At 37.8% G+C, this 26726-nt stretch overlaps 1 protein-coding gene across 1 annotated transcript; it reads right to left on the bottom strand.

Moving 5' to 3' along the window:
• Positions 1–634: 634 nt before the first annotated feature.
• On the bottom strand, positions 635–26192 carry LOC128738782 (uncharacterized). Its single transcript, XM_053834157.1, has 5 exons — positions 25780–26192; positions 18760–19228; positions 3181–4658; positions 2328–3110; positions 635–2267 (listed from the first exon to the last, which is right to left on the bottom strand). Exons 1-5 carry the CDS (start codon positions 25805–25807, stop codon positions 1066–1068), a joined length of 3960 nt encoding a protein of 1319 aa, XP_053690132.1. The 5' UTR covers positions 25808–26192; the 3' UTR covers positions 635–1065.
• Between the last annotated feature and the right edge of the window lie 534 nt (positions 26193–26726).

Genomic DNA, 26726 nt, shown 5'->3' with positions numbered 1-26726 from the left:
CTTATCCACCAATCGGGGCGAACCAACCAACGGTTGAAAGCCCACTCAAATAGTAGATAAATAAATAATATCCACCAAGCCCAGGGGATATATATTTTAAGAATGTAATTCGAAGTAAAAACAAACAAATTCAACACATTCAAAGAATTTGGTTCGAAATGAACGCACGTTCTGGTAGTCAAGCAGCGGAGGATTAAAAGAGTTCTTCAAAGAAGTGATAAAGAAGATGTTACGCTTACCTAGTACGTTATATCACTCACACCCAAGACCGTTGTTTGTCGGCAAGGATGGATGCGGCGGGGAGGTGAGGGACTACCATGATACGGAAGAACCCTTGCTTCTCTGCGTCTTATCGGTCGCTGGGAAAAAAATACTGCTTTCCGACTCGTACGAATTTCTTGAGTTTTTTGTGAGTCGTCGAACACTCTTTTGGTTCACTTCATCGTACTTGGGACCTCTAGTTTGTGACACGAGCCAGTGCAGGAAGCAGGTTCTCACTGAGCAATCTTCGAGATTATGCTAATACCCAAAGATGGTATTCAGACATTGAGTCTAAACTTTTTCATCAATTTCAATGGAATCGGTAATTTCTCTATTTAATAATTTCGATATGTCGCTTGTTTGACATCCATAAACTATTAAATTCCTTTTATTCAGTGTATCTCTTACAATTACCTTTTACGAATCTAGCGTTTTATAATTTATGATTTTAGAGGGTACAAACTCTATTGTTTGATTATTTGAAACTCAGCACTAATTGTAAATGTCACAAACGATGCTTATGAATTATGTATACTATATCATATCAGCTATTCCAATAGCAAACGTAAAATTTTCCGTTGTCGGCAATCAGCAGTTTTTATTGATGTTAGTAATACTAATTCTATTTATAGTTTTAGTGTAAGAACTAATTATACTTCGCTACTACGGAAGTAGTGTTACACTACTTTATCGCGCATCTTAAAGTTGCGAATCTCTCTTTCTCAAACTTCACATAGTCGTAAAACGTAATGGATGCAGTGCTGATGGATAATTAACATAATTTGTACATAATAAGGAATCGCCCTAACAGTCACCGTTAACCGGTAGCTCATCCAGCGATGTACAATTCTGGACTTCTTCAAGCTTATCGCTTGGCACAGACTTTTCCGCTAAAGAAGTTGTGGAATTTTGTGGAGAGTTTAGACTTTTTTGAGAATTAGTAAAATTTTCATCGGAAGTAATGAGCTCCAGCCCGTCCTCCAATCCCAGTAAATTTGTGTCGGCGGTAGTACGGTCGAAATTCTTATCTAAAGTTTTTTGTGCTGCCTCAAGAAGACCATTTTCCAGTTCGCCTACTGATGGACTTTCATCTACTTCCATTTGCTCTGCCGGAGCGGGTTCTGTCGGATTCATATCAACATCGGCATCATTCGCCTGTGGTGGTTGCTCCACATCGGCATCATTTTCGGTGGCATCAAATAATTGTTGCAGTTTTTGGAAAGAATCCTCTATGCTAGCTAACAAATCGTTACCTGTGGGAGCTTCCAATTCTTCTGGCAGAGTTTCTGATACCGCAGGTGCATCCGAAACAGCGCTTTCAGCTGATTGTTTTTCGATATCCAGGGCGTTGCTCACAGACGAATGATCATCTGATTCATGTACAGACTTGGTAAGCTCTTGAACTTCATCAACGGTTTTGATATTAGATTCAGAAACCTGTGAGGCGTCTGTAGCATCTGTAGGCTCAGAATTCTCAGCTACTTCAATGACCGTGGGAGGCTCATCAATCTCTGAAGGCTCACTGACAGGTGCTTGAACCTCATCAACCTCATCAACGGCTTTTGAATTAGATTCTGAAACCTGCGAAGCATCTGTAACATCTTCTGCTTCAGCACTCTTAGCTATCTCAATGACCGTCATGGGTTCATCAGTCTCTAAAGACTCGCTAACGCCAGCTGTCCCAGCCACCTCCTCTGTTGCCTTGGAAGACGTACAGGTTTCACCAGACATCTCAACATCCGACGCAGTAGGATCAGAACCTTCAGCGACATCTTCCTTTGAAGATTCAGCAACGGCCACAGTACTATCCGTAGGTTTGCCAGGTGATGTACTTTTCTCCGAACTATCACCTTCTGCCACACTTTCAACGGAACATTCGTTTACTTGCGTATTGTCGACGTCATTGAGCGGATCAATGGAACTGTTTAAAGGATCCACCTCATTTTCGTCAACTGGCTCCACCACCGTAACGTCATCGTCTTCGTCGTCGTCTAATTCGATCGGATCTAAAATATAATAGATGCGGGTTAGAGTAACAGCCGTACGTGTCTTACCGGAATGTTTACCATTAGTTTCACTGGGTTTCGCTGTCTCTTCCTTTGTAACATCATCAATGGATTGTTTACTCGTTTCAACGTCATTTGTTTCCATCTTCTCTCCATCGTCAGCCTTGTCGTCAGCTTTTTCTTGGTCTGTATTGCCCGCTTTAGCTTCCGAATCATCGTTTGCGTTGTTCGAAACATCGGAGGATTTATTCTCTTCGACTTGTTTTTCGTTTTCAACCTTTTCTTCGGTAGACTCTACAACATTTTGCTCAGAAATACCGGTTGAAATATCTCCAGATTGTTCCACTTCCATCTTTTCTGGTTCCCCTTCCTTTTCTTTAGCTTCCTTTTCTGCTTCAACAGGTTTATCTGTCTCGACCTTATTATTTACTGTTTCATCATTGGCCTTATCCTCGAGTTTTTTAGACGATTCTTTATTTACCTCATCAACGGCAAGTTTCTCAGTGGCTTCCTCCTGTGACTTTGCCGATTTGTCAGTCACATTTTCAACGGTTGCTGCTGTTGTTTCATCAGCTACCGTTTCCGCATTGTTATCTGTTTGCTTCTCGGGTAACACATCCTCTGTTGCTGCTTCATCTATTATCTCGACCACGTCGTCTTCGTCATTTTCCGCCTTATCATTGCTGCTACCATCTTTGTTGTTTGCATCCGCTTTGTCAGTTTTATCCGAAGCATCAGTAGCAATTGATACAGTACTGCTAGTTGGCTCCAACGACTTGTCGCCTTCGCTAAGGCTAACATGAAGGAAGTCATCCATTGGGATCGGGTCACCAGACATATCGGCTGTAAAGAATACAAAGCATGTTTCATAGTAGAATATCAACGCATTTAAGCGCATTACCCAAAAACTTACCATCATTTTTGTCCTCTAAAATAGCTGCCACCGCCACTTCTGTCTCGGTTGCAGCCGGTTGTCGCTTGTTCGGCGAGGAGTCTTTATGCTTCTTTCCGCCTTCCTCTTCGTCCTCGGAATCAATCGTGATCAATGTTGTATTCTGCTCGACTATCTCACAGTCACCTTCGTCATCGCTCTTGTCCTCGTCCGGGTTACGATTGCTGATTTGCTCGCCCATCATAACAAAGTCCGACTCCTTAGTAAAGCCCATCTTTTTCACATCGTCAACGCATTTCTCTTGCAACGTCTTGAATCTTCCGATAGCATACGTTAGCAGATATGAAACATGGATGTACAATTCTTTTAAGTCGCGTACGTTACGAATGTTTTTGAATGGATTCGAATTGGTCAGGGTGTTGATTTTACTGACAATGTGCTGACAGATTTCAACGCCAGATAGCAGTTTGCCTTCGAAGTTCTTCCGTGATCGTCCGAGAGGGGAGTCCTCGTGTGGACCGTTGACCATACTCTGCAGCATTACGAGGGTCGGTAATTGGAGTGCCGGATTTGGTTGACCGGCTACTATGGTTGGCTGAGGTTGGCCAACTTGAACCATTAGTGGTGGCCGCACTTGCTGAAGCAATTGTTGTTGCTGTTGTTGATATTGTTGCTGCTGTTGTTGCTGCTGGCGCTGCTGCTGAAGACGTTGCTCTTGCAGCTGTTGCTGTTGTTGCAACGCTAGATTTATGTGTACATTCGGGTTACCATTGATCACGCGCGCTGGCTGGTTTGGAACCACATTTGGTGGATTATAATATGTTGTAGGGGGTTTCGGAGCTATGGTTACGTTTCGGTTTGCAACCGCCTGTTGCGGAGATGGAGCTGCAGGAGCTTGCTTTCTCACCTGAATGAGTTTACCGTTCGGTAAACGGTATGTTCCCTGTTGAGCTGCGGTATGCAGGTCAATTTTATATCCGTTGATGGTATGATAAACCGGTGGAGGTACCAAATTCGAAGCGTTGGCTATTGGCATACGCATGGGCACTGGATTTTGTGCGCCTTGAAAAGCAGGACGAACGACGACCTGCCGCTGGGACATCGGAACTGAAACGGGTGCTGGAGGAGCTGGTGCCGGCTTTTGAGCCGGTTGAGCTGGTCTCGCTCCCGCCGCATTATTCGATTCCTCTGGATTCATAAACATGCTCATGATGTCCGGTGTACAAACCACTTCATTGTTATCTGTTTTCACCTTTTTCGCTACCGGAGGTTGAAGGACAGGCGATTGCTGCTGCTGTTGTACCTGCATCATTGTACGCTTTTCCGGTATCTTGGCGGCTCCCGATTCATGGGCATCGGAAGCACGTTTCACACCTTTCTTGGCTGAAGCCGGAGTACTGGACTTCTTGTTAAGCCCTTTGTTGTTACAGCATGTCGTGTTATCTTGTTTCATTAGATTATTGATACTTTGGACCGTGTGGTTTTTGTCCTTCATGTCCCTGAAAATAGATGGAAAGGAGTAGAATTAATATTAAAGCGACTCGAAAAAAGTATGTCTGCAAGTGATTGACATTTTTGATAACCATTTATAAGCAGTGTAAATAGAACTGGTAATTTTCCAGTAGCCTCAGCAAGGAATTCACTTAACTGGAAGGAAGAGGTAGTTATAGTTACTAATTGGCAAGGATTTTCATCTTTTTGTACATAAACTAGGCATAGTCTTCTGCACCGGCAAGTGCTTTTGCTTTCATCACGAAGGAAGCTGACGGTGATCATAACGACATTTCTTTCAGCATTTTATCTATTCCTACCATTCCCCTACACATGCATTTGATAGTTGTTTCGCTCGAATGAAATATTTAGACGCTTCAAACGAATTAACTGAAAGCTGCTAATGAGGATGTCACCTTCTTATTATATAATAAAAACTAAAAAAAATGAACACATGAAATAGGATGCTAGGAATGTTCCTTCTTTTTGAACCTGCTAGTTATATTTTACAGTATGTATTGCTTTCTTGAAGCACCTTTCCCAATCCAAACACCCATACCCATATCCTGACCGTTTTTATCAGAAATGGGCCGAATTGTTTACACTCTTAATTGCAATTTCTTCTCAATTGAAGTTCATTGAATAATTTCAGAGATTTACGAAAGATTGTCTACACGATTATCTAAGCTTTCTCAATACAGTAAAGTTCCGGAATACTTGGTGTTTGTGCTGCAAAACTACTTTTACTGGTTTTGTACCAATTTAAAACGGGCCCAGCATAGTGGCAGTATGTCAAGTTCGAGTAGACTTCAAGAAGAGCCGAAGTTGTTATATTATCGATAATGGTTCAGGAAAAGACAGTCGCGGGTCGCAGCTATGTTGCCGGCCACCTGCCGTTGGAAGTCTCTTCGCACAAAGTTAACCTCTACCCAGGTATGATCATTTTCTTTTGATAGGGTCTACACCTCTCCAGTTTTTGACATTCACCACCAGGACCCGACAACGTCAGCTTCAATTGCAAATCGTCACTCAACAATGAAACAATGAAGTTTCTGTTTCAACTGAAGCATCACCGCTTCCAATGACGTAGCCTGGATTTTCTTTTGAAGTGTATATTTTTTAAACAAATGAAAAACCATTTGTTTGAAAGATATATTTCATGATTATGATACAGAATTTGCAAAATGATAATGGACTAATCTCAAGTTTTTAGTCTTGACCTTGGAATGAGGTCAAAAAAAAAATAAAATGATAATGACCGTTCTGATTCGTAACTTCGAACACTTAACCCTCTCTGTCCCATGGTAGCACAGGTGCTCCATGACTTCCGATACTAAAATTGGTCGATAAAATTTTTAAGGCATTCAAATATGGATATTTTGATTTCATAACGTAGCAAAAACATTGTTTTACAAGCTGAATAGTTTTGCTTTACGAATTGCTTATTAATAGCTTTTTCACATGATCAAAAACTATAAACCACCAAAACTCCCCTGGGACAGAGAGGGTTAAGTTATGCTGCAACTATGTCCCAAGCAAAATGTTCGAAGATATTATAATTTTATCTTATTGAGCAGTTCAGCAGCATGAAAATTTATTTATTTGCACTGAAGAATGTTGAAAATGACGATTTTATGGTCTTCTTTCAAACTACGAACATTTCTGTCTCATACATCAAACGCGCGTAATATAATGATGGAAATAACGTTTATCGTGCAGCTTAACTTAATTAAGTGAGTTGATGTATTTTTTACTGGACCTTTGCCTTTTCTATTCGCCTAGCGATAGGATTTGGCTGTTCACTCGTAAAAACATTTTAATCGATAGTTATATGGTTAGTTGATACATATTTTCAAATTGTGCGAACTTCAATTTGCACATCATTATACTCAGGAGCATTTATTTTCGATAAGAACCTGAATAATCTGATATTATGTGTGACTGTCCGAAGTTTGAATCGTCCGTGCAAAGTGTGGTTCAAATTTCGGACACTTAAGTTATCCTAATATCTTTATAATACAGCATTTATCACTGTAGTTCAACTTTGTTTTAGTTATTACATACCTTCCACGTACCTAATAATCATAGCAAGCAAAGCAAATCGCTTTAAAATTGGTCAAATAATGCAACAACTCTTTAAAACAACAACTTTTACGCAAAACGCTAAGAGTAAGCTAAACAAGTGAAAATCGGAGTTTTCACTTCTTCCAGCGCCTACTGATTCCCAACAAGGAGTCTTACAGCTTAATGTTATGCCTCCTCGGATAGAGAACATCCTTATGAAAACGATGGTGCACGTGATTTTGTCGTATTACCAACGTTTATCATGCGTATTTCATGCTAAACAGTCCGAAGTCCGAAGTCGTCCGAAATTTGAATTAGAACGGTATATCATTCTTACCCTAAGGGTTACTTTACTAACTGTAGAATCATAATTTGAACAGAAGAAAATTTGACCCTCTCAGTGACAAAAATTGAGTGCGAAGATTGAAATATAGAATAATTAATTATGGCTCGCATCATTCTAATTTTTTTTCATGGTTTTCTAGGATTGATTCATTCATAATGATTTTTAATAGGAGTGTGGGATGTATGAAAAAAGAATCACAACTCTTCCTTTTCAGCAGTATAGAGCCGGAGTAGCCTGTGCTGTGGGTTAAGGGGTATCAGTATAATTACCGTTTTGTGATATCGTCAGCTTTGTGTGACGGCGGATACTCCTTGATCAAAACGTCTAGTGGAAGGCAAAGTAGGTAACCCCCAACTTCGGGTTACTCTAGTTATTGTCGGCGGTGATCCGAGATCCCAAATATATAAACTCAACAACCACTTTGAGTTACGTCCCTGTCCGTGTTAGTTTCGGATGCATTAATTTGTGGCTCAATCCTCCCAGCTCTCGTTTTTAACCTGACGTAGATTGCTTCCGCCAGTTCAAGGTATCTAGTAATGATCTCAAGGTCGTCTCTGAAGACTCTGGCTGCAACTTTACGCGATTCGAAAAGACAAAAGAGTCACACATGTAGCACATCACTCACTCCAGAATAGCTTTAATCAGCTGCGTCAAAATGTCCGGAAAACCGTTATCGTGCATTATTCGCCAGAACTATTCACGTTCAACTTTATCGTATGCTGCCCTGAAATCCATGAGTATATAATGCGAGGGTACGCTGCACTCCCAATATTTCTGGAGGATTTGTCGGAGTGTGGAAATGTGATCCGCAGTAGCAGGGGCCCCATAGAGCCTGCCAGATACTGCCCTATGAAACTTCTTGCTATTGGAGAGGCAACGTTACCAGGTCTGGGAGAGCCTCTTGAAGGCGGCGTTGGTTAGCGTAATGCCGTGGTAATTACAGCAATCGAGCAGATCGCTATTTTTGTAGATGGGGCAAACCACACCTTCCATTCATTCCTCTGGTAGTTTCTCCTCCTTCCAAATCATTGAAATTATTTAGTGAAATGCCGTTGATAGTGTTTTTTTACTGTTTTTGTAAAGTTCTGCTGATAGTAGGTCCGTTCATGTGGCGCTATTAATCTTTAGCTGGCTCTTTTTAAGATCTGAAGCCGCGACACAGCTTTCGTTTATATGGTCATTCAGAAACCAGTGAAGGATTGCTTTTACCTGTCGATATCCTCGCGCTCGTTTGTGATAAGCTTTCTCTCTTCTACACTACACGTATTAGGCTTCGGTGTGTATCCTTTACAAGACCGATTCACCTTTGTTCTAGCTCTTCACTAGCTCTGCTCTTATTCTGGAGCCTTTTCTTCCCCAGGATCATGATCAACTTATTCCACGCTCGACAACTTCTTCCAGAAGGTGCGCATAGTTCTATACAAAATGCGGATTTTCCAACTGCCGAATGTTTAACCGAGGGGGAGGATTCGAGAATATTGTTGATTTTGTTCAATGTAGTCTAGGTTCAGGTGATCTCCAGGTGACTTTGTGGATATTTTTGCGAGGGGAGAAAGTGCTTCTGATCACCAGACCTCGCGAAGCTGCAACGTTAAAGCATCGCTGAAGAAAGAATTACTTAATACGAATTTATTTGTTGAGATCGCGATGGTCTCAACTCGCGCAAGGAAACATGAAGTAATTCGAAAAATCGTTCTGCCTTATGATGGATGATGATACATACATTAAGGCCGACACCAGACATATACCGGGACACCTGTATGTTTGCCGTTCATGAGAATGTAAATCTCTAAAACACGTTGATTGGCCAACGGTCTGTGAATGTGTCAGACGTTCATCATATCGGAGACCGTCAACAGACACATCTACAAGGACGAATGTCGCTTTTGACCTTCTTGGTATCTAACAAAAAATCTACCTATTTTAGCCGAATTTGGCGTCCTGCCAGTTTGCTTATGACCTGATACAAAAAACTTGGGGAAACTAGCGCTCATATCTAGAGTGGAGCCCCAGCATTTTTCGATTATTTTATTTCCTCCTATTCTGCAGGGTAGAATAGGGTAGCTGAAATTTAAGATGAATTTTTCTGATTTGGATTAAACTTTACCGGCATGTTTGATAGGCGGAAACAAGCACCTACAAACGACAGATATTCGCAACATTTGGATTTAAGGCTCATTTTTAAAAAGGGCGTATTTATTTTCAATGGAATTGTTTCAAAAGTCGTATCTCGAAAATTACTCCGGAATTATGTCTAAGAATGAGATGTAGGAAAATGATTTCTAGACATGAAAAAATGTATACTAAAAATAATGTATTATACATAAATTATTTTTCTATTAGGGTTTTTGAAAAAATAGCAGATCTAAAAACATTGCTTTTGTTCAGAAATTCATCAACTTTGCTCGTGCACGAAATGTTATGAAATTCTGAGACCATTCGACACATTTTATACAATAACAATGGTTTGCAAAAACAGCAGTTTAATTTCTCTATTTCGTTTCATCACCTAGAGGTTTTTTTCAAGTATGTAAAAAGCAAAATACAAAAAATGCTAACGCATTGAAAAACCAATGATTTTCAGCACCAAATGCATCACTGATGCAAAGTGTCTAAAATTAATAAAATCAGTTTAATCTTAAAGAGGTATTTTACAATAATTTTTTGAATATGATATTTTCAATTAACTTCTTTCTTTCTTTCTTTTCTTCTGGTCATAAAAATAATTAAAATATTGCCAGAAATAAAAATACTCTAAATCTTAAAACATTAAATTTAAATAACCGTGGACTATGTGCTGCCGTGCTTTTGATGAAACGTCAAGTTTGTTCGACTTCAATATCAGTAAATGTACTTATAAACATAGAATTAAGGCCTTAAGTTAGTGAATAATCTGTGCAACTATTTGTTGAAGAAATAAATAAATAAATTTAAAGCATTCCTTGCGCGATCAACCCTGGGTAACCGTCACAATTCTGGTAAAAAGTATTTCTTATTGCTTAGGCTGGTGGGTATATTTTTTCCACTGCTTCGGTGCCACACGGACACAAAGGATCCCACAACGTACTTTCAACCAAAAAGTCTCACGCGGCGATGAAGCAATGAATTTTTTAAATTTAACTGAAGTGGTATCGATTCATTTTAAAAGTAATGTCTACCAGCGTCCATGAAAAGTGTTTCAATTAAAATTAAGGACAACTTACATTAATTCATGTGTGTTTTCCAATCTTGAAAACTTGCTTGAGCTCAGTTCTGAAAATGAAACAAGTCTGGGTTTATTTGCACCGATTTTAGGAGATATTGAAGTTAGTTCCAGGCACATTGACTGAAACTATAAGACAATTTATGTTGTCATTTATATAAAAAAGAGATTTACTCAGATATACTTGTGTGAATCTAAGTTTTTATGGGGTTATATACAGTTAGGAGGCTTAAAAAAGTGGATTTTTCTACAATTTTTCTAGAAAACCCTTTAAGTAATTAAAGTGAAAATTTGTATACATCTTACAGTAGCTTTTGGCTGCATTTTAACATATTTTGTTTTTGAAAAAAGTTATTTAAATAGTGGCAATAGGTAAACTCCCGGAACTTTTCTAAAATAAGGCGTCTTGCAGAGAGCACGATATCTTTGGACTGAATCATCGAAAAACCAAAAAGGAATGTGATAAAATATATTTATAGATTAATCGAAGAATTTAGCAATATAATCATTTTTGACGATTGTTAAACATAAAAAATCAATTTTTAGCATAAATTTTACTCTTAAGAAATAGTAATCGGTGAGGAAAAACCTTCGATTAATCTGTGGAATATATCCTTAGAACCCTTGTGTCAAAATTTGAAGTGATTCGGATCAGCCGTTTTCAAGAAATCTTGCTCACCGACTTTGAAAACACGGTTTTGAGAAACACGCGTTCAAAGTTTCACATTCCTTCTTCAATCGCTCTGACACGTCGTTACAAATATGCGTATAACTTCGTTAATATTTGCCGAATCGGCGTAAAATGTTCTGTGTGCATACTTAAGTATATGTACACTACGATCATGAAATAAATAGAAAATCGATTTTTCGAAAATTCTAACGGTATATAACCCCTTATGCTAAGCAATGAACTTATTGGCGATCCTAGCAGTAAGACTGCTCGCACTTACAAAAGCCGAACTGTCAACACGTGAGTGGTGACAAAAGCACAAATACTTCCTTCTCTTTTTTCTCATGCAAAAAATCTGAACAAAAGAAGCAAAGCTGGCTTCGCCAATTGTTCAGTTCAATATTCCAGTGAAACTTTTCAAGGATGTCTAAAATGTTATAATGTCTCGAAGAGTAAAAACATTTTTCGCTGCCTTGGAACAACATATGGGGGGTTTACCCTAGAACTGCCTGCTAATTCAAATTTCTTCAGACTCATTTCATTTTTAGATCGTACCACGTCTTTTAATATTCTTATCTTTTAATATCAGGACTTTCTATTGTTTTAGAAAACTATGGCATATCATTTGTAAAAGCAAATAAACAGAATCTCATCCAGGGTAGTCCCTCCCCGGGCGCCATATTGAACTCGGGAAACCAACATTGATGAACGCTATTTTTACTCCGCACTCAATATCTGTTGATGTTCGAGAAATGTCGCTCCCCAAACAGCAGAGTATGAGTCGAACGGTGTTACTTTATTTCTCTCATGCACGCCGCACCATCGTCCGTGCCATCGCAACTCGTGATTTTGCACCGGCCTACTCCACTCCAGCATGTCTTTCCAGCTATAAGGTCTACCCGCACGTTTCTAAAATTCAGTACGGCGCTGTTGTTGCTTACCCTATTCAGAAGTTGAACGAAAATCAATGCCGCATAGACAGCGCTCACTTCATGCTGCGGCCGCACGACCAAAGTATGCGATGCAGGCAAAACATGGACAGCAGTTGCCAGAGTAACAAATACGGCAACCTTGCTATCAGTACACTGTTTTTTTGTTCAGTTGACGTCACCAGCCTCATAGAGCCGTGAGAATACGGCAACGTTGCAGCGACGGTCCGTTTTGACATTCTCTTTTTGTTGGTTATTCGCCACCGTACAGCTGGCACATAACGCATCGCAAGTAAAATTTTCTGTTGTTTTTCAAGTAGAGTTTTATAAAGCGTTTTATTAGGAGGTTTTGATTGATCTATTAAGTCATAAATTTTCAAGGTATTAGATAAAGGTGGTGAAACACAAAAATTATTGATTAGTTTTTATTTATTATTTAAAATATATACAATAATTTTTTATAAATTTAAACTTAATATATGAATTCGCCAAATGAAATAATTTTAAGTAACTCAAAAGTGTAATCAAATAAATCAACAAATCAAATTATCACCTTAAATTTATCTTTTGTGCAATATAACTAGGCAAGGTTAGGTTTTTACCCCATATTAAAAAAATCATAGTCAACAACTTTCTCAAAGACATGTTTGTGTCTATTTAAAAACTCGCTCAAGTCTATTTCGCTCTCAATTTGCTAAGTTTTCATATCCTTCATTCTTGATTTTTTATTGATTCAATTGATCATATTATAAAATTCTAGTAAAAATTCATACAACCCATCCTAAACCCAACAAATCCACCTAAATCCTACGCCCCTCATATTCATTGATTTCATCGTCATTTCAACCGGGGAGAAGACTGAGTAACTGGCGATATGGAAGGCGCATGTGCAGACTATACAACAAACTGGTTTTATAAATGCCCCGGACACCCGGTCGTCCGTTTGCCCTATCAGCTCGACAACTGTACTTTATTTTCCACTCGCCTTCGCACACTGCCGATGAATCTACTCGGGCCGCAATTTGTGCTGCTGCTGGCAGCACGACTGTGGCCTGGCTACGAACGCCGATGTGCTTTGCGAGATGTGGTGGTGGCGCGGCGCGGAGGCAGTGTGATCGCTCTACGCTATTTTGGGCGTTGCTTTGGTATGGGTTAAAATTATGCGTGCGTGTATTACGACCTGTATAACGTGCACGAAATGAACAAAATATCTCTCAAGTAGTCTGGCTTCGCCACGATGTGTCAGCACCGTTGCGACGTGTTACGTGTCAGTAGCCATTTTGTTTTTACTCTATTTCAACGTTCGAGTAAAGCAATTGGAACAGTCGACGTTTCAACCATGCATTCTTCAAGGTAACATATTTTATTTATTTATTATTTATAAACGACTTAGTTTTGAAAATATTTGATACTTATGAAGCATTTATGTTTATCATTTGCAAGTATTGAGTTTATAAACTTTAAACCTTTTTCTGTCAGTGTCAAACGACTTTACACAGCCGAATTGTTTTTTGATTGTGTTGTTAATTTGAATTCGAATTTTATGAGAATTTTAGAAATATGACACGAAACAACTGCGCAGCATGTACCCCAGAAACAATTCCAAAAAGTCAAGTGGAATCACAATCAATACATAACTGCTTTAAATCAAGAGTAAGTAAGAAAGCATGGACCTCCCGTACCATGTGCTTCCTATATTATATATTTACAGTCGTTGGGAGTATCTACTTATAAAGATTAAATGATACTCCAGACCCTCGGAAATGAACTTATGGTATTTAGACTCAAAGTCGGACTGCAATAGGCCAGTGACAGAGCGACCTATTTCGCTATAACTTGATGCAGATTGTTAGAGAGGCAAGTTTAGTGCATTTACCAAAGTAGCTATGACTCAAAATAACTGCAAACTACACGGAGAATAAAAATATAGTTTCAACCATATTTATGGTTGTTTTACGCACAAACAAAAATTTCGTTTTGTTTCAAACTGAAATCTATGATTGAAATGAAAATATTTATTGTTATATCAATCTTAACTTCAAATTTGAAAATACTTTACTTTTAATTCAAAACTGTTATTTTCTTGATTCAAACAGAATCTCGTTTTGAAACAACAATATTTTCAGGTTGTTATAAAAATATTTTTTTGAAGCTTAGAGCAACAATAATTTTGTTTGAAATAAATTGGAGTCTTTTCGCTCCGTATACATTTGAATGTTCAAGTAGAATATCAAATAAAATCTGAAAAAAGACCAAGACCACTATGCCGGGACTGACCCCATCACAGCTATGGTTTTTGTTTCAGTCATGTATTATGTTGTTTCTTAGCGAATTTTTCGCTACGCATTCAAAACTCCATTTAAACCCTCTTTTTACAAAATAGTCAACAACAGTAATTAGGTAATCTGAGGAATTAATTTTCTGAAACTATGCCCAAATTACAAAACAACGCTATCTATGGTATGATACAGCAAGCCCACATTTTGTTGCTTTACCCTATCATAGCCAAACAAGAAGCTTGCTACGTTTGCCGTTTCGAACCTACTGAACACCACATGGCACTGCACCAAACGGGCGAACGTCGACACGTCGAACGCTCGTTCGCATACTGTTGCCTCTTTTTTGCTGGCATGCTTGTGTGGGGCGTGAGCATGTATGGAAAGGTATTGAGCGAAGGTCTGATTCCGGGTAGAAGAAATGAAATCAAAGCAAAGTTTTTGTAAAGTGTGTGGCGGCCATTTTGTTTTCTCTTGCCAACTGACCCTGCTAGGGTGGTTCTTGATGAAATTGTTTTCTCCTGTTATTTTGTATGCATTAAATTAACTATGATTATATTATAAGTTCGATTTTTATTATACTGCATGTAAAAATGTGATATGTGGCATGTGCTATTACATTATATATGGTAACACAAATTTTATTTGAGTAATGGCTTATTCGGCCATTATGTAGACAATATTCGGAAAACAAACGCCCAATAAGCATTAATACAGCAAACATGCTTGTAGACTATACCCTGTATGTATCAGTAAATATCAGTTGCAGTTACATTGCAATTCATCTTACAACACGGAGTGGAGTCGTATAAAATGTTTCAGCAATACGTTTATTGCTTAATATTACTTTATATACTTTGCATCGGCAAATTTAGCATTGTGCTCTGTCAATCAGTATCCGATTCCATAATAAATTTAAAATTTTGTATAAAAGTAAATGTCAACAAAACTTGATTATATATCTTATGTAAGATGTTTCAGTTGTGGCTTGGATATTTTTTCATTTCCAACGAGCAATAGGGTAGATGCTCCAGTAGTTGTGGTAGTACCAGTAGTGGTGGAAACTCGAAATATATCATAATTTTGGTGGATTTAGAGATAATTTCCGTTTTCTATTGTTAAATATATATTTGGTAACAGTTTTATCTAAGATACACAGTTAAAATTCAAGATGTTGGTGCAAAAATTACAAATTCCTTTTCAGCAGTCCAATAGAGTGCAATTCTTAAGAAATTCGTAACAATCCATAGCATTTTAACAAGTCTACGTTGTTATCCACCGGCTGCCATGCTCATTACAAGTGTTGCTAAGGCGGTAAACAACATTCCACTATTATAGGCAAATTTTCCACTATTATAGGAACATTACCACTACTTTAGGAGCACATACTAATGTCAGGAAAAGCAATATTTTAGATATATTAACCAGCAGAATACTATAATTTTGGTATGTATTTAAAGCCAACACTATGGTGCACCATATTATCAGGTAGTTCAATTGGAAACTGATAAATTGAGTGTTCAAATTGTCTTTACACACTATCCCCCGAGATAATTCCTCCATTACTGGAGCATCTACCCTAGTACGCTAGAATGGCGGTAAATAACAAAAAAGCATTAGGGTAGTTGATCCAATAGTTGTGGTAGTACCAATAGTTGCGCTACTATTCATTTTTAATGCATATATTCGTCACCGTAGCATTTTAGATAAAACAATTACGTTCATTATATAAAACAGGTTCTTAGAAGTATTGGTAGTTAGATTACACCATTTAAAATAAAGCATTATTTGCTAAAATGCCAATTTTCTAAAACCTAACGCAACTATACGCGCAGTTGGAGCGCACAACTATAGGCGCTCATTTGTATAGTTTTGCTACGATGTTTTTTCACTTAGCAACCTAGCAAGGTATATGGAATAACACAATTAAAGGAACACCAAACTTAATTAAGGAAACGTTAGCGCAACTGTTGGTACAACATAATTGAATCGAAAAATTCATTTTTTCTTTATAAAGCTTCTCGTACGACGAAAGCAATTTTCTTGCCTTGTGACAAATACCTTGTATTTGATAAATTTACATCCCACAAGCGTTAATTGAAGCATATACCTCAATAAACAAACAAATGAAGTTATATTGTGCTTAGTGGCACGACTAATGGAGCATCTACCCTACAATGTAATCGTATGCTCAGAAAAAATAAAAAACTATAAAGCTCCATTATTAGCAAAATCCCTTGCAGCACGCTTTATGTTAATATTGGTGTCATAAAAACGTTATCTACAGTATTTGCAATTAACCTAATCAAGTCGGTACCAAAGTATACGTTAGTCTTAAAAACCAGACGTCCAATGTTCGGTTCTCGGACGAAATGAACTGTCAGATTAAGAGAAGAATCGTCACAGTAGTCCTGTACTTATTCATTGCTCTAACAGCCAGCTGTAAACACTAGCAGCGAAAATGAGACTGTTATGCGAGTAGCTGCGGTATAATCCTAGTTAACATATTTTTTTTACATTTGACCACAAATCGAAAATTGTATGCTCAAATCCGAGCCTTGCAAGGTTATATATTTATTTAAAAAAAATAATATCTGATGTTTTTTCGGATAGAATACGTCTTAAAAAAATGGTCAGAAAATTATGTGCGCTTGATTGATGAGCTACTTTTAGTTAAGGGATAATTATATTTTCGTATTTAGATGATTAATTTTGATTACTAAAATCTCATAAGTCACTTAACTAAATTGATAAGCCAGCCAGCTGCAAGAGTACACGACAATTGCGAGGCTAACTGCAAGGCTCTCGTAATAAGTGTAGTTCAGATTTTTTTTTGTTTTTCCGTTGTAGAAAAACAGCTTGTGATAAAACGTATAACACAGTAATACCTCGATATAAGGCAAATTTGATTTAAAGCACCTTAGATATAATGTAACTCGATACATGTAAGATAACTTTTACCTCGATATAACGTTATTTTTTTAGAATTAATAAAATCAACTGAATTAACTTCACATTTCCTAATATATCTTTCAAACTACAAGATCAATCATCATAAAATTTCAAACTTGACGCTTTGAAATTTCCTTTCATTTGTAATCAATTTCTTTCGAATAGAAATAAATTTCGTTTTTGCTTCGATATAACATAACTTCGATATAACTACATATAACGTTGCGAAAATAAGAATAACGCATACATTAAAAAACGGACTTTTTTCGGATGGTGATAAAAAAATAACTAATACAGCTACTTGAGTTTGATAAATTTCCTATGGAAGGTAATTATATTAGCTTACTTGCAAAAAAATTCTACAGCTCTATCAGTCGAGCTCTAACCGTGATGGCGAAAACAGCGAAGCTACTCCGTTCAGAAGTGTCCGCGTTCAAAGAACGGTACTCCGCGGTACTTTGTAAACTCGCTGCCTGCGCTTGTACAGGAGGTCGGTACAACCGGCCAAATAGGGAAAAAGTACCTGGCGAACATGAACGTAAATGTCAGGAAGCGGCAGTCTCGGAACTGCAGGCAATGACACAGCGGCAGCAGCTGAATAAAATGGTCAAGACGATTTTCCCGGCAAATCGCGACCGACGTGGCGGTGGTGATGGACAATGAAACCTATCTCACCCTGGATGGCAACGACTGGCAGGGCACTTCGTATTTACTTCCTCCACGAAGGAAGCGAGCTCCGAGGTGAAGTTCTTTTCACACACCAAATTTCTCAAAAAGGTGCTGCTGTTGGTGACAAGCAGCGAGAAAGCGATGTCAAAGCCGCTCTTTCACTCCGGACTGACCGTGAACGGGGAAATTTATAGTACGAAATGCCTGCCGGAAGTTGCGTCGTTCATCCAAGAGGGCGAAGGCGCGGTGTTCTGGCCGGATCTGGCGTCGGCCCACTACTCGAAGCGATCGTTAGAGAAGATGGAGCGGCTGAATATCGAAGCCGGCGAACCCACCCAACATCCCCCAGCTGCGTCCGAGAATCGAGAATTTCTGGGCAAACCTGAAGCGTAAGATCTACTCCAGCAATTTTGTCGTGAAAACGGAGGAATTGTAAAATGAAACGAAGAAAGAACTCAAAAACATGTCTATTCGCATGTTTTCGTCCACCATGGCGAATGTTTCGGATAACTACCGGAAAGCCGCTCGCAAGGGCGTAGAATTTTTTTGCAAGTGAGCTAATATAATTACCTTCCATGGGAAATTTATCAAACTCAATTCGCTGTCTTAGTTATTTTCTTATCAGCATCCGTAAACAGTCCATTTTTTTAATGCGTAAGTTAGAGTTGCTTTATAACGAGGTATTACTGTAGATTCAATTTACCATTAGTTATTGCAGCGTATTAGTAGAGTACCCAAAAATATAAGAAAGATAACAAAAAATGTTATTGTTTAATGGTAACATTACCATTTTGTGATGTCTTTCTTATGCAATAAATGTTCTTAGTATTTCTCAATATTGTCCATTCCATCGTATTATTCCCTCCAACATGAAGTATGTTTAACAAAACAACCAAATGCAGACTAATGTGACCTTTTCATTGAGCTCTAGTTATATTACTTATAAAAGTTTTAAAATAGATATTATAGTTCACATAGTTATAGTTCAAGAATATACTCACTTTTTCTGCTTCTCGATGTAATTTACCAATGCCCAGTGCTGAGCTCGAAGGTGCCACATGATCTTCGGGGCACAACTGAAGCACTGCCAGTTATCATTACGGGAGATGTCTTGCACGCAGGCACGGGACAAATTTTGTACGATGCACTTTTTGCAAAATACGTACGGACACTTGGAGCAGCAGTACACCTCACCTCCCTGGCCGCACCAGCGACAGTAAAGTTCACTACCATCTTCACCCTTGTCGAACTCGCCACTATTATAGAACGTATGACAGTTACGACAGTGCGTTACCCGTAGAATCGGATGCATTCTGATAACAGCTTCAGAAATCGGAGCTGTCCCAATATGCATGTAACACGACGTACAGTGGACCTTACGCTCCGATATTCGGTTGACATTGGGAAATGCACGCATGAAGAACTGTTTCTCTTGCTCTGAGGTGTCATCTTCAAACGTAAGACGGAAACCTGTAGGAAGAAACAAATTTTACGGGTAAAATTAAACTGATGTTTGATGTTTATATTTTATATATGCTAACATACAACGATATAGTCGGATTGGATATAATTTTGGACTATGTGAGAAAATAACGCAACCTTATCCTTCGTTTCCTTTTTATTTATTTGTTACATTTATTGTCATGAAAATCATGACTCCTGATTTGGGTTGTTTTAAACTTTCACAAAATCTTTTCTCCTTTTTGGGATATCTATTTTGTCTTCTGTACTATGGACTTGATTTTGCATATGAGCTGAATATATCACCACTGATATATCATAAATCACGTATCCTTCAGAATAAGGTACGCTTGCGCTTGATGGCTTCATTCGGGTTTTTATTTGCCTCCTTCCAATTCAAAACAATGTGTTCTTTTACTTCAAGACATTCTTCAAAACTATCAAAAAATATACCGGGGATCCTAGAATGTCATCATATTTTCATGAAATTTGTGAAAATCGTTATTGAAATAGCAGCTATTAACTACATTAACAACTCCTGAAACATTTCTAAAATAAAGCGTCTTGTGGTAAGCACGATATCTATAGGATTCAGTCTATTGAAAATCAAAAACCCATAATAGATATCTTGGAATTAATCAAAGGATTAAGCGAAATAATTTTGACGGCTTCTCAAACACAAAAAAAAGATTTTTGACATAGGGCACTATTATATAAGTCACGTCGAGTGTCACTTTGCTCGACTAGTCTACTTTTGGTACTATGTAAGTCACACAACCGCGTCGACCGCTAAAAAACTGTGGCTCAACTGTGTTTTGGTGATGCCTTAAGCATAGCGGCTTAAACCGCTGTCTGTTCAAACCGTATTCGACGCTCCACAGTGACTGAATCGAGTCGAGTTGCTCGACATGACTTACATAATAGAGTCCACAAATTTTGTCCCTAATTGTTCCTAAAATGAAAAATAGAAATCCGCGAGGAAAAACCTTCGATCAACCCTAAGAAAATATTCTTGGAAAGCTACGGTAAAAATTTTAAATGGTTCGGTTTGGCAGTGTTCGAAAACTCTTGTACAACTACAACAACTATGAACACAGAGTTTTAGCACAAGTTTGCTTTGCGTTCCTTCTTCAATCGCCCTGACACGTCACAACAAATGTACGTGTAGCTTCGTTAATATTGGACGAATTAGCATGAAAATTTTTGTGTCAAATATATATACACTGCGAACTGGAAAAAAAATCGATTTTTCGAAAATTCTAAATGAATTTAACTCTACGACCTGTTTGAGATGTTCGAATTCTACGTGCCAATATGTTTTTCGTAATTGTTTGTTATAGGAATGTTGGGAATTAGTATTATTGTTATATTCATTAAGACATTTATATAAACAAATAAATAAACTAAATATTGTGAAAAAAGTTTCGTAATCAATATTGCTCTGAATTACCGAGAAAATGTTCCTGTATCTTGGCTGTACGATACTTGGTTCATGAGATATAAATTTTTGATGTAGGTATAAATGTTTAGAAAAATTAATTTTCCGGTCATAATATAGATTTCGTGCGTTTTTAAAGTCTACCACCACCGTAGAACATGTACCTTCATGGAATACTGGGATTCCTGGGCCCAAACCTGTACGATAATTTGGTTTGGTCAAAGTTTTAAGAAAAGCATTTCATAGAGAAAGAAACTCTCTCCCTCTCGGTTACGCCCTTTTGGAAAATTAATGCCGGCATAAAAAACAGTATCACATTCCGTAAATATAAACCTAAACAAATATTTTTAAAATTATTTTCGTAAATTGACTGTTATTAAACACAAAACAATATTGCATTGGAATGTTATTTCATATAATTTTACACAATATTATACAATATTTAGTAAATTATATGCGGTTTAGCATATAAATTTGTAAAGAATCTCAGTTTTTCTCTCATGTAGTACCTAGGAAGATTTACATAAATCAACAGTTCTGATGAAAAATCATGTTTTTATCCTTTGAATCTCTTTCGTGATATTTTTAATGCTACCGAACGTTAACCATATTCAGATTCGAAAAATGAGTTTTTGAAAAAAAAACGTGACGTGATGGACTTCTATTTTCCTTGAATTCAGCAGACGAAAATTTACATAAGAGTCAGAAGAAAAATCCTTTACAGTTTTTGAGATAGACAAATGCGATGGCACCAATCGTACGTTCAATGCACAACGGATATTTCTCTCCCTACTTATTTTATATCTAAAGCGAACAGTTTAGTTGAAGGAAAAAGTAAAAACACGATTTTATGTACAAATAATTGAGACGAACCTGCGGGGATGAAATGGGGAAGGCAAATGAGGAGCGTCCAATATAGCTCTAGCTATCCCAAGCCCCTACCTAGCGCCTCCACGTGGCCATACCCGGTAATGCTCTATTGAGTAGCCAAGCTAGGAGGTGCGATACTGTGTGGTTCCCGGCTGCCTGATCTCATAATCGAGGTTTTGGGCAGAAGGTGGAGCCACACGATCTGGTAAGCATAATATAAGTTATTTTAATTATTTTTTTCGTTTTAGCTTATGAAGCATTTACTGCTTTATAGTGAAAACTTTGGCCAATACGAGTGTTAATACTGCACATCGATATTGGATACCAGAAGAAAAATCAAATTAATTATTAGAAGCATTTATGGAAACTAAAAGGACGCAACTCTATTCCATTCGAAGGACTGCTGGTGAGATTGTTCTATTTTTACGCATATATACCACATTTCATAAATAAACTAGAATCGGGAAGAGGGAGGGACCATCAGAGCACTTGTTTGAAGCGGTGGGCCTAGGGAGAGTGAAACAGTCAACTTTCTAGGGTTAATCTTGGCCCGATTAACAACACATCGTGGATAATGAGCGGGCTCTTCTCCCCACCTGCTGGAGTCATTCTGCATTGAGACGGTTTATTCAACGATTGACTCAGGTGACTTAGCCCTTGGAAGGAGATTCTCTAAATCCCTGGTACGTGTAAGTGATGTTGCTTATCGACCAATTCCCTTTTGGCCCTTCATACAAGAGTTGGGAAGCATGACCAATCGTTGAATATGTTCAACTCTTTTTGACATGATAGGCTCATTGCTATGAACGGATGTTCTGCTAAGGCAGGTGGTAGTACCATATATTCAATAATTGAGACGAACCTGCCGCAGGCTAAGTCTTAAATAAAAAAATAATAGGGTAATGTCGTTAGTCTCGGACCACTGTTATGGTTATGATTGATTTTACAAGATCGCCAATGTTTCGCAAAAAATAGGGTATTTGTACTCATATGGGCCGTTTCTCACGGAATTCATTCTTTTCTTGTCTCTACATAGAACTTTATTACGTATTTCTTGGATTTTTAGCGTTGGCCCAGAAAATATTGCCAAAATCGGGCAATGTTGTACAGCAACTTAGCCCGACTTTGATAACATTTTTTGTCTTCAAGTAAATGCTTATAACTTCATTATTTATCAAGTAATCAGTTCAATATTTTCCAGAAATATGGCTACGATGCATCTAGATTTTCAAAATTTCCTCTGGGACGGAAGTGGGCGAATACCAAAAGGTGGCTCAACTACGGCGACATTGCTTTATTAACCCCTCTAAGGTCTACATCATTTTTAGCGCCGCAAAATTCACTAAAATGGCCATAACTTTTTTATTTTTCAATATTTTTTCACCAAATTTGGGAATTTTGCCGAAAATATTTTCTATTTTCATAATATCTATAGATAATGGTCATATGTTATATGGTCCCGGAGTTATTCCGGAGTTCCTTGGGGGACCGAGATATGGCTTTTTTAGATAAAGTTGCCAAATATCTCAAATTTGTTTGAAATCTGTTGATTTTTTAAAATATATCATCAACTGTGGACATATCAGCTACTTTGCCGCAGTTATGAGCCATGGTGCGCGCCATCCGGATCCGGGGGGACACTATGAATCCGGAACCGGTTCCCGTAACGGGACATTTCAGCGTTAGTAAAGCATGTCGTGTCGCATATCAAAAAACATCAGCATTCGACAAAATAGCGATTGGTGATCATCTCATGTCTCTCAGAGGCCGTATGACCGGTTCCGGGTCCGGGGAGGGTTTCTTTTCTAATTCAAGCACAGAACGGATTTCGGAGGAACTTGTCCGGGACCTGGAATCGGCCATATGGCCTCTGAAAGACATGAGATGATCGCCAATCGCTATTTTATCGAATGCTGATGATTTTTGATATGCGACACGACATGCTTTACTGATGCTGAAATGCCCCGTTACGGGAACCGGTTCCGGATTTATAGCGTCCCCCCGGATCCGGATGGCACGCACCATGGCTCATAACTGCGGCAAAGTAACTGATATGTCCACAGTCGATGATATATTTTAAAAAATCAACAGATTTCAAACAAATTTGAGATATTTGGCAACTTTATCTAAAAAAGCCATATCTCGGTCCCCCAAGGAACTCCGGAATAACTCCGGGACCATATGGCTTATGGCCATTATCTATAGATATTATGAAAATAGAAAATATTTTCGGCAAAATTCCCGAATTTGGTGAAAAAAAATTGAAAAATAAAAAAGTTATGGCCATTTTAGTGAATTTTGCGGCGCTAAAAACGATGTAGACCTTAGAGGGGTTAATATACGAAAATTGATTTACGGTAGGACAGGTACAACAGTTCTAGCAAAGAACTATATATTTTTGGTTTTGTTTGCTAAAAATGTTCATTCAATTAGACGCAAAAACATACACTATGTATCTCCATTGCATTTTCGCAACTTTTTTTGAGAAACTGTATCCCAAAAACAAAAAATTATAGATCTCAATATTTTTTGATAAATTTTATAAAAAACTTGCAGCTTTTCAGAAAAATATAAAGAACTTTTGATATACCCATGAAGCACAAAAAAAACATTTTTGCTATTTTTGCAAAGATGCATAATTTTTAGCTCCCATTAAAGTGGTTCAAAAATTATGATTTTTCAAAGTTAGGAAGAAAGGTAAAAATCGCATTTTTGGCACCACCACTGTAAAAAATTACAGCTCTAAGTATTTTCTAAAAAGAAGTACATTGAGTTTGAGTAAAATCGGAGCAAATTTAGCAAAATTTCTTGGAATAATATGCTGTAAAACTTTGCAGAACACATCAATGCATTATATTGAAACTCAAAAAAAATAAATTTTAATTGCACTTTTAGTGGGATTAATCAAAATTTGAATTCCGCTAAACGGCAGAACTTTTAATTTTAAGAAACTCTTCCGAAGGTTCCATAAGCCTAAAACCAAGTTTTCCCGCTCAAAGCTAATGCGCACCAAATAAGGTTCTGGACCAGTGTGCTGTTCTCGGTTCATTGAGCTTTCGGTTGAACAATTGAAGATTAAAACATAATTTTTAGTAAAAATCTTCGATGTTGCAAGGTCCTAAGTTTTGAATTTTGAAATTTTCGAAAAAAAAATTTCCCGATTTTGTCAGTTTCCCCATTTTGTTAGCCCAAATTTCAACAAGGGACAACTGACAAAATCGGAACGTTACTGTATTTACAATTTATCATTAAATTTTATGCTGTAGGGCATACTCTAGCAGCCGGCTGTGAAGTCTGTCGATAAAGAAGGATCAAGTCTTACAAAGATGCCCAAGGCTTTGGTTTGCTATAGGGGGAAGTCCCCCAACGCCGGACAGCTCCCAATATCGGACACTTCTAACTGTCATAGTTCAAATGGTGCATCTTAGTAACTAATATATTTTTTCATAAAAACATTCAATTCGTAAAAATGTACATTATACTTGGTGACCCCCTCACCCAGTACCGGACACCGAGCCGTTATGCTGAATTTATGCCAAGTGTAGATTTTATATACGTCAAAATCCTTAGGTCCCTATACTGGGGGACTTTCCCCTATTATTTTTATATTACACCTATTTGGAATTCAACGTGAAGTTCGGGCTGTTTTAAAATATATTTTATGAAATTAGCAACAATTTATTATTAATTAGATATCATAAAATAAAACATGTGTTGATGTTATACAGGGAAAAATATTTATAAAAGTTTAAACTCCAGAAGTTTAGTTTTATACATAAAATTTAGTTTTGTAATTTTCTTCTTTGAAAACACCCGGGTTCAAATCTCAACCCCGCAGAAGTCACGAATGACCTAATCTACTAAAGTGACTATAATCAAATAAAAAAACATTTCAACTATTCTTAGCTAAACTTAGTTAAGACTAAGGATTCATCTCTAGTAATAACGATTTTAAAGAATAATATAATAATTTTGCATATTAGAAAAATAAACATTAAAACCACCCTATCCTTTTAGTTTATGACACAAATTTGACCGATCGGATTAACAAAGAAGAAAGCTATATAATATGAACATACACCCTAGCACTATTTTTTCGCAACATTCGAAGTCTTGCTAAGGACACAAAAGCAGCACCAACAAAACAAAAGTTAATGTACAATTATGTTACTGAAAACGATAAACTTTAATCACACACCGCTGACGTATTCGAATATAGCGGTAGAATCAGTCGAAAATATATCGAACTCACCGTCTTCATCGTAGTACTCGTCTGACATTATTTCGCGCTTTCACAAACTTGGCTGGAATAATTTACTTCACTTCCCTTTCTGTTACTAATTCACCTGTTTTTCTTACTGTCACTTATTAATTCACCAGTTCTTGCCGCCTCGAAACACTAAACATTTGACATCTTCAACAGACAACAGAATCTGTATGCACTGTTGCACTTCAACTCGCTTGCTGCGATGCACTCTAATTAACCTCAAATCTATCGACTCGCCAAATCTCAATCTACTACACGACCGTCAAATTCCCCACAGTGAGCCAGAATTCACCCAGCACACCGCACTACACAATATGGCGTCGGTACTGAAGAAAAATATCTTTTCTGCTGTCTATCACTTCAGCACACTGTGAGCAAAAACAGCGGTAACGAGCGATGCGACCGTCGCGTACGAACACTGCAGCAGATTTGGTTGAGCGGAGCGGTGAAAATATTTCGACTGCCACTCGGGGCAAACCAACACATACATATCTTGACGGTGTATGTTGAGATCGACCAATCAGAGCCCGCGAGAATGCGACGGAAGATCAGAGCTTTGAATGGCAAAGGGAGACAGTGTGCACTTGTATGTAATACACTAGGTTTCATTGTATTGGCGTGCTGGTGAGCACGCTATGACAGCTGTCACGAAGCGAGCGCCATTTTGTTGGTTTTTCGCGGCTATTTGACGTAGCGAAGACGCATTATGAAGATGATCAAGAGGAATGTCAAATTGATTTACCCTTGCAAATAGGAACATAACCAAGAACATAACCAACTTTCGTATAGTTTTAATATTTTCTTAAATGAAAATAGAAAAATAAACAAATTGAGAGAATTTATTTTAATATTAATGCGATTTTATAACTTTATTACTTAGCAGTAATACCAGGGTCGTATCCAGGAGGGGGTTATAAGGGGTTATAGATTTA

This window comes from Sabethes cyaneus, chromosome 2 (assembly GCF_943734655.1).
Source record: "Sabethes cyaneus chromosome 2, idSabCyanKW18_F2, whole genome shotgun sequence".
NCBI lineage: Eukaryota > Metazoa > Arthropoda > Insecta > Diptera > Culicidae > Sabethes > Sabethes cyaneus.
The sequence above is the reverse complement of the archived record's forward strand: the minus strand, read 5'-3'. Positions and strand labels throughout refer to the sequence as shown.